Below are 9431 nucleotides of genomic sequence, written 5' to 3'. Positions count from 1 at the left end.
ATAATTACTGATGTGGAGAGCATCTACAACAATTGTCAGTCACACCCATTATCAAAAATAATTACAAAGTTATTATTCAACAAGTCTCTTTTTTTCTAAGACATTGATTGGTAGAGCATTATCATTAGCATTGAACAATTGTTAGAAAAAAATTTAGAGAAACATTTACTAAATGCTAATGCTCTCCAAATGCTCTATGGCCAATACTCTCATATGAAGCTTTTAGAAGAACATTTGCATTTATAATTTATAAAATTAAGAAAAATATATAATTAATTCATTTATTTTATTTAATAATATCATAAAATTATTTTTATATCCAGAAAATAAAATTTTGATTTTTAAAATTATTTTACAATAATTTTTTTTAAAAAATAGTATTTCACGTTTAAAATATAATTTAATTTATTTTAAATGTGAAATATTATTATTAAAAATAGATATTTTAATATAAAAAATTATATTAAAATATAATTTTCGATATAAACATAATTTTAAAATTATTAAATAAAATATATGAATTATATATGTTTTTAATTTTATATGTTAATATATTTATATATATATATATTAGAAATATATTCATTAAAAATAAATATATTATATACTCATTTTTATAATAATTTTAAATAGTATATTCATACTGTGCTACCAATCATCATATTAAACAGTTTCGTAAAAACATATAGCTCATGCAGCATACTGCTTCTATAACATATTGCTTCTATAGCATATTGTTACTGCTATGCTCTACCAATCAAGGCTAAGATGGGTCAAAATGATTGTGTTTTGTTTTAATTTATATCTATTTTTTTAATTTTGATGAAAAAAAGTTTATATATATTTGATATTTTGTGATTTTAAATTTTGGTTATTTTCTTATTTTTTGAAAAAAATAATTAAATATTAAATTTAAGTTATGTTGATAAAAATCATATTGATTTCTTTGATTTTAGATTCTGCAGATTTTTATTTTTGAAGTATCTAAATAAATTAAAAGAGAAGGGATACGGAAATCTTTCACATGTTAATCATCACGGTTCTGTTGGCTAAGGTCCAATGACTCTTTGGTCAATAGAGTTGTAAATGCTTAAAACGTTTCTTGTAGAGTAAAATAAAACGTTTCCATATTTACAAGTTTGTGTGTCTCATACGAAAACAAAAGTTCGTGTGTCTGGGGGGGTAACAGAATAATGTTGAAATCAGTTTCACATGCGGCGGTGCCTAATAACTATAATTATTTTTGGATTGTAATTTTGAAAAGATATGACAGATGGTTTCAGAACGTTGAATCAATTGTCTGTTGCACAGCATCTGTCTTTTGGATCAAACGAAATACTACTACGTCCACACTTGTTTTCTCAGGGCCTCAGGCAATAGACTAATCATATATTTATTGTTGCGAATAATTTTGCAGTTAATTGAAGATACACAAACTATATTTTAGAGTCGAATCAATTACTAATAACCCCTTTATACGCATTAATCAACATTATTTTGGATTAAGAAATTAAATGATTAACAGTGTAATTAATTACGAGGACTTATAGTAAAAATAATGTTTATGCGAGTAGAGGCGTAAGAGGTTGAAGGCGGAGGAGACAACGAGAACAACGAGTATGAACACCGTGGCGGCGATGTAGTTTAAAATGATGGCACTTCCAATCTGTCGCTACAGATAGCCAAGAATCATGAGTTCTATTCATCTCTTTTAGTTATGGGTAATGATTCGCTGGTCAGTTTTGTAGTACGCTTGTAAGAAGTTATACTATAATATACAGACATTTTGATTTTCTGGATTTTAATTTTTAGGCTATAGACTTTACAAAAATTACCATCAATAATTCCAAACAATGTTGCTGAATTTCTTAAACAAAAAGCTGCTGGAGAGGGATAGGCCTGAAACCTAATTCTTAGTAAAACAAAATTTGCCATGTTTGTGGGATGAACTTGGATGTCCATTCATCTTAATGTATCTAGTGGGGTAGCCGCTACTCCATTGTGCAATCTGTTTCCCTCATGCCATAATCTTTAGAGTAGTGTTTGCATTAATACTAGGTCATTAAGGACATGCGGAATCTAAGATTTTTTTTTATTGTTGTGTGTTATATCTTTTTTTTTAAGTGTGTTTCTTTTAGAACAATGATGTTTGCGTAAACACTGGACGCAAAATAAACAACCACAGTTCAACAGAATTAATAAACACTAGATTTCCACCCGCACAACCGTGCGGGTATATATTTTCACATTTATATATATAGATAATTGTTTTACATAATCATTATATATTTTTAATGTTACTCACATATTTAAATTTTTGTATAATTATGCCAAAAATAATAATTTTATAGTTTTCATGCTGTAAATTAAAATCATCACATATATATGTTGCTTATTATATATTTGTCTTATTGAATTTGCGTTTGATTACTAAACTAAATTTTTTAATGCATGAAACAACATATATGAAGACAATTTTGTATTTAATTTATTATAATCATGATCCGTAATTCAAATCGCTAGATTTTTTAAGTAATTTTTTAATGTTTATTAATTTTATATAATAAATTACTGTATATTAAAAAAATTAAGATAAGTTAAATTTTTATAAATGTATTATATAGTTTACTAATATTAACCCGTTCTACCAACATATTATATTTTTAGCATAAATATTTTATATTTATGAAAATAAAATATGTTAACTTATCAATTTAAAATAATTTTATCATACTTTGTTCAATATAATATTTTTATTATAAAATGATAGATATTATTATAAAATTGATAAAATAGGATATAATTTTATTCTTTTAGTAACATTTCATTACTAATTACAAAATTAGTTGAAAATATTTATATTCAATTTATGACAATTAAGATCTTATTATAATCTTTTTCAAGAGATTTGTTAGAATTTTAATTTTTTTTTTAAAAAAATTAAAAGATATAAAAGATATTATGATTAAAGTAGTTAAAAATATTATGTATATTAGCATTAGTGATATACATTTAATATAAAATTTAAATGATAGTCCAAATAAAAATATCACTCATCTAAAAATCATGATTTTTATTTTATTAGAAAACAAATTTGAAAAAATTAAAATTAAAATAAATATTTATTTCTAACAAAATCTTTAAAAATTATTAGTAAATGTATTTGTGAAATTAATTAATTTTATTTTATTTAAATTTTCGTTTATAAATCAAAAATATATTCAATTTTAATTTCTAATTATATTTTATGATAATTTAAATTAAAACTAACTAATTTTTGAAAGTAAATTTAAAAAGATTCTAAGAAGATTTTTAAAAGATTTTGTTAGAACATTTTAAATATATTCATTTGTATTTCAAATAAAAAGATAATGATGTTAAAAAATATAATAATGAACTTATGTAAAATATGATATTTTTTAGGAATGGTCCAAATTAAAAAAAATCACACATGAAAATAAGTCATGACTTATGTTTTAATATATAAGATTCTGCGAGATAAAATGTATTATCAAGTACAACTTTTTATTTTCTCGGTAACATTATATATGCGTGTATTATCGCATCGCAGAAACACTTGAAAAAAGAGAGAATAAATCAAAGTAACATCACAAGAATCAAATAACACGAAGGGGAAATAAAAAAAAAAATTTGAGGAAAATGCTCGAAAATTCTCATAGTATGAGGATCAACCAAAGTTTTCAAAGGTAACACTCCTTGGCAAAACCCTGAGGGAACCTCTTGTAATCGGTACAATAGTTGTAGATCAGGAATTCTTTTTGCACCCAGTTCATCTGTCCGATCTGGTGGTTATTGAGACTGGTCCACATCCACGAGTTTTTGTTTCCGTCACAAGTCACCCATGTCAAGTTTGATGTCCTGCTACATGAGTTTTTGTCGTCGAAGTTCCTGTAATGTGCTCTGAATGGTGCGTTGCTCCAGTCTGTCTTCACGCGACCGCCTTGCGTGGCCCAGTCATCGGCTTCCCAAAGACTTGAGTATATCTTCATGGGTTGGGACGTAGGGTAAGCCACTCCATTCTTCTCGTTGTTCTTGAACACCCGAATTGGGATCCCATCCACAAGGAAGCTTCATACACAAAAAAAGTATATCAAAAACATGACAAGTGATTCTAGACGTTTTAAAATGCCAAAAATCATTTTTACAACTAATATTCCTACGCCTATGTAAAAATAACATAACAATGGTCAAGGGATTACTGGAAAAAAAAATGGGATTAGACATGTCAAAGTGATCGTAAGGCTTGTAACAACGAACATATGAAAACATATATTTTTGGGTAACAATCTATTTCCCCATCATAACTTTTATATAGCACCACATCTACACAAAGTTCCATGCCATATTTTTTTTTATACTAACTAATATTACCCGTTGTTATCAATGTAGGGTTTCCTGATAAACTATAATACTCACATGATGTTAAGAGGATTCCAGTGGACGGTGTAGGTGTGGAAATCAGCGGTGGGATCGAACCAGAGGCGGAACTGCATCTCGCGGTCACCTTTACCTCCGGTGAAGACATTGGTGTGGATAGTGTAAGGCTGTCCTGTGACATTTCCCAAGAACTCAAAATCAATCTCATCCCATGTCGCACCTTTAGACGAAAGCTGCCACAAAATGTACAATATTAGGAGATAATTTCATTTATTACCGACTGGTTTTCAGATGAGAAAGAACCCTAATATCAAATCATTTTCACAAGGAGATTCCTTACGTAGTAGGCGGTCACGGTTCCAGCTGAGTTTCCAGCGACAAGCTTGAGCTTCATGTCGATCTTACCGTACAAGTACTCCTTCTTGGATTGAAACCCTGAGCCGGAGACCTTGTCAAGAGTGCAAGTGAGAAGCTGTCCAGTCTCGTATATGTCCGCACGACCATCTCCCCAAGTGATATCAAAGCTCTCGTAGAAGCTTCCGGCAGATGCAGCGGCAACAAATAAGCCAAACCAGAGGAAAGACAACAACAGAGGCTTTTTAGATGCGGGAACCGCCATTTTTTGCCCGGTAACTCTGTTGTTTCTTGCCGTGGAAGATAAGTGTTGGTCGATGGATTAAGATGAGTTGGAAATGAGAGTTTATATAAAGGGAGTTTCGTGGAGGCACATCATCTATCGACGTGGTAGTCTTAAACTTTGTATTTACTAGTATTTAAATTAAGAATTATTCGACCTTACAGGGTTAAATTAAGAATTATTCGGCCTTACACGGTTCAACGTATAGGCAAGTTCATGGACTGTTTGTGTCTAAAGTTTTTTTTTTTCTTCAATACATTGATATTGTCTATCTGTCACCAAAATAAATTTTATTTTGTATTTTCTAAATATTAGTTTAGATCAACATGCCATTTGTTAAATTGAAAGGGTTGAAGAATTATACCGTTATCGGATTAATTAATTAATAATAAATTATAATTTATAATTTTTGCTTGAGGAATCAATAAAAGGAATCTACGAAAACGATATTCGGTAACTTTGTAGTTTTTTTTTACTTTTTCATATCAAAACAAAGTGAAATACTATACTTCTCTAACCAGATATGAAAAATCGTTATTGATTGATGGCTAAAGACCATAAGTAATAATAATTATTAGGTATAGATAGAAAAATGGCGAACCACTTCTATCGTTGGATCACGCACAAGCTGCATCCAATTAGGCACACTACTTCTTGTTAAGGATCTTGCAACGAGCTTCGTGGCCATGCATGAGGCTTTTGAAGGGTTAAGGTTTCTGATTTATTCAATTTGGACTTGAGATAATCATTTAATTTGTCTGAGATAAAAGGGATTCCGTTTAATGTGTTCTCATAGTGGTACGACTTTAATTTGTCTAGGCCTGCATTCCTAAAATTTCTCAAGTAATATAGAAAACTCATACGTTTTCTCCACGCATCCATTCAATTTTTTGAATTGAAACTTTTTATATTTATCATTTGCATTGTATACATGTACTTACTTACATAGAAGGAATATAAAATTTGTGACCAAACACAAGATATTTTATTTTTAAGAACATATTTATTAATTAGATTGTGAAGCGTAATACAAATAATTAACCAACCAAGGAGGTACTTTATATGATGAATGAAATAATTAAGTATTTTTGGATCTTAAGTTTTAAAGCTTTACGCAGCTAGACACTCTCGTGGAAGACCTTGAGGGAACCTCTTAGCGTCCGTACAGTAATTATAGATCATGTAGTTACGCTGCACGCATCCGGCATCTCATCCGTTCTTGACGTGTGGAGTCTAACTCCTGCGACAACCACGAACCACTACTACTCCCTTGCTCTGACCCGTTGGGGCACGATGACTTGCCGTTTGACACGTCGCAAGCTTCTTCGTTGTAGCCTAGATATGAAGCGGTGAAGGGAGCTGTAGAACAGTCAGTTTTCACCAGACCACCCTGTGCGGCCCACTGGGTCGGTCATGAAATTTAGAGGCCACGGGAGATTTACTAAAGATTTTAACTAAATTTTTTTGTAAAATAAATTTGGAGGCCTAAAAAAATTTGAAAGGCTACGTGTCAGTGTAATTTTTTTACAAAAAAAAAATTGGGAACTTAAGGTCAATATTTCGTTAAGCTTTGACAAGTCTTCGGCATTCCATAGACTCGAGTACATTTTCATCGGCTGGTTCTTAGGGAACAAAGTCCCTTTAGATTCCATGTCTTCAATTCTCTTACCGGAGTTCCATCTAAGGAGAATCTGATTCATATATAAGGAAAACAAACAAGATTGGATCCGAAAACGTTACATATGAGTTAGAAAAAGTACAAGAGACGTGTTTTTTCGTAGTTGGGCATTTAGTCTATCATTTATTGGGTCTTTAATAGACGCATATCAATAAATACACTAATGAGCTTTATAGGCCCACTGTGACTTCAAAGTGCAGCTTGAGGAAGACCCCATTGTCCCTAGGTGCCTAGGCATCTCTCTTCTACACGTGAAGCAATATGCTGGATCTTCAGTAATCTTCAGCAAATTTGCATAATCCGTCTCAAGTCTATCTGAAAATATTATCTTCTTTCTTAGGTTGAATATAGCCAAAGGAAACCGGTCAGCTCCACGTAAAATACAAAAAAAGCTTTTACGACATCCTATGTTGTCCGTAAAACATCATCCCAATCTACTAACTGACACATGATCAATCTAAGAAACATCGATATGATATATATTGGGATGAAGGGGCCAAAAGGGAAAGTCTCGTGTCTTTTTAATGCAAGGGATCTTCCAATTCCTCTCCACATACATTATAGCTTGTAAATTTTTAATTTTCTGTTTTTAAGGGATCAAGTTAGAGAGTAATCAACTAGTGATATTTTTTCTCTGTACCAAACATTTGTGTTTCTTAGTTTATACTAAATGATCAATGTAAGAATATTTTTTTGTGGGTCAGAGAAAATCTGTTTCTTTTGCTTCTAAAATAACAAAAATAATTATATTTTGGTATCAAGGATATAGTAGAGAAACATCATAGAAAAAACGAAATTTTCACAAGTATTGTTGTTTTTGTTTAATGAGTTTATAACACATATAGGCAGTTGTTGAGTTTTTATTACATGAAAGAACAGTTGTTGCTACTAGGACACTTTATGTTGGTTAAAGTAGTCTTTGTCCTTAATAAAGGCAAACCAGGCGTGGGCATATTTGTAATAGAACATTTGTTTCTGGTTACTCTGGTTTGGGAGTTTAAAATTCAAAACCGTTGGAAGCTGATTGGTGGATTTCTTGGGCGTAGTGTTGTTTGGTTTATTATCTGAGCTTGGGTCCGTAAAAAGATAAAACTGTAATATTTGTTTCAACTTTCCCCTATTTGTAAACCTAATTTTACTTTTCACATATCGTTTTGCCGACGACGAGCGACGGAGAGAAAAGAAGATGACGATTAAGCGTAAACGCTGTGACAAGACATAGACGACGGTGAGTCCTGTTTTTTTTCTCCAACAAAAGTAAGAACGGAGACCTGAGAAGCCGAACACGAAGAAGATTTTCAGACGGAGAAGACGATGTCGTCTCGAAAGCGGAGAGGTTCAAGGGGTGATGCTAAAGGTTAGATATTTTCCTTCCTCCCAGTTTCATCGATTTGGATTTCGGATTTGGGATTAGAGTTTCGATTTCTAGGTTTTGATTTTTCGAGTTTGGTAAGAGCCTGGACGTGAGGTGTTAGGGTTTCGATTTGGGGGAGCGGTTCTAGATCTATGCAAAACTATCATTAGGGTTTCATTTAGGGGTGTGGTTCTAGATATCCAAGTTCTCTAAGTTTTTTTTTCTGGTTTTTGTTTGTTTTACAGAGATGGCGCAAACTGAAAAGGGAGCGGTGAATAGAGTAAAAGGTCGAAGCTTGTTGCTAGTTTTGGTGTTTTGACAAATTTGTGGTCGGATGTACACCAACACGTGTGTACATATGAACAATCAGGATTTTGTACATGTGTACACGCATGTATATGTACATAATAAGTAATGTAGATATGAGTATTATTGTTGATAGGTTGACATGTATATGTTGTGTTTGTTGGTGTAGGAGCCGGTGCATATGAACAATATCCATGTGTACACCGATGTAATGATATTCACATATACAGAAAAATGTAAACTTTCCAGTATAGCAATACCAATCTACTTCATTGCAAATTCATTTTTATTTTTTTATTTGAATATTTTCTACATTGAGAACCATTTAAAACATTATTATAAACTGGATCACATATTTCATTGATGGAGTGGATGTATATTGTTTAAACCAATCATCTGTATAGTGAGTAAAATAAGTGTACACAGGGGAATGTGTACATATGGACATTAGAAATAGTGCGTACATATGGACAATAGAGAGAGTGTGTACATATGGACATTAGAGATCGAGAACTCGTGGATTGCAATATAGCCATAAACGTGTATTTTTATGACTTCAAAAATTTGATTGCTTTATGTTAGATAGTCGTATGTAGTATCACTAGATGTATTTTGTGTTGGATGAATGGACTAGAACTTTGTGAGAATCACGTGTACACATGAGAACAATATCCACGTGTATACCTAAATACAATATCCACATGTACATGATATCCATATGTACACACAATTAACATAAACACACATGATATCCATATGTACACAATCATCATAACTAGTTCAGTTCATGTAATGTTATCTTGACTCAGTTCATGTAATTGTTTCTTGACCCAATTCGAAATGACCGTAGAAGTACAAGACAAATCTATGGTGGATAAGCATGACCGGCGGTGGGGAGATTCCAGTTACAAGTTCCTTTGTGTTAGGCATCCAATAACTCAAAACCACCGAAGGTGCCGCAACCGTGACTGTGAAGAACTTGTTGATGATATTGTTTTGTAATTCAAGCAAGGATATATCTGGAAAAATGAGAATAATTCGTGACATAATTTCCTTGT

At 31.5% G+C, this 9431-nt stretch overlaps 1 protein-coding gene across 1 annotated transcript; it reads right to left on the bottom strand.

The window, feature by feature from the left end:
- Window positions 1–3506: 3506 nt before the first annotated feature.
- LOC106444628 (xyloglucan endotransglucosylase/hydrolase protein 14-like) lies at window positions 3507–5085 on the bottom strand. Its single transcript, XM_013886082.3, has 3 exons — window positions 4739–5085; window positions 4438–4631; window positions 3507–4089 (listed from the first exon to the last, which is right to left on the bottom strand). The coding sequence occupies exons 1-3, from the start codon at window positions 5015–5017 to the stop codon at window positions 3702–3704; spliced, it is 861 nt and encodes a 286-aa protein (XP_013741536.1). The 5' UTR covers window positions 5018–5085; the 3' UTR covers window positions 3507–3701.
- Between the last annotated feature and the right edge of the window lie 4346 nt (window positions 5086–9431).

Source organism: Brassica napus, chromosome A3 (assembly GCF_020379485.1).
Source record: "Brassica napus cultivar Da-Ae chromosome A3, Da-Ae, whole genome shotgun sequence".
Taxonomy (NCBI): Eukaryota; Viridiplantae; Streptophyta; class Magnoliopsida; order Brassicales; family Brassicaceae; genus Brassica; species Brassica napus.
This window is presented reverse-complemented; position numbering and strand designations above follow the sequence as displayed.

Coding starts and splice junctions, on each gene's coding strand:
- LOC106444628 (XM_013886082.3), bottom strand. CDS start 5,017: ATGGCGGTTCCCGCATCTAAAAAGCCTCTGTTGTTGTCTTTCCTCTGG. Junction 4,632..4,738: donor GAACCGTGACCGCCTACTAC/GTAAGGAATCTC, acceptor ATTTTGTGGCAG/CTTTCGTCTAAAGGTGCGAC. Junction 4,090..4,437: donor TGGAATCCTCTTAACATCAT/GTGAGTATTATA, acceptor TTGTGTATGAAG/CTTCCTTGTGGATGGGATCC.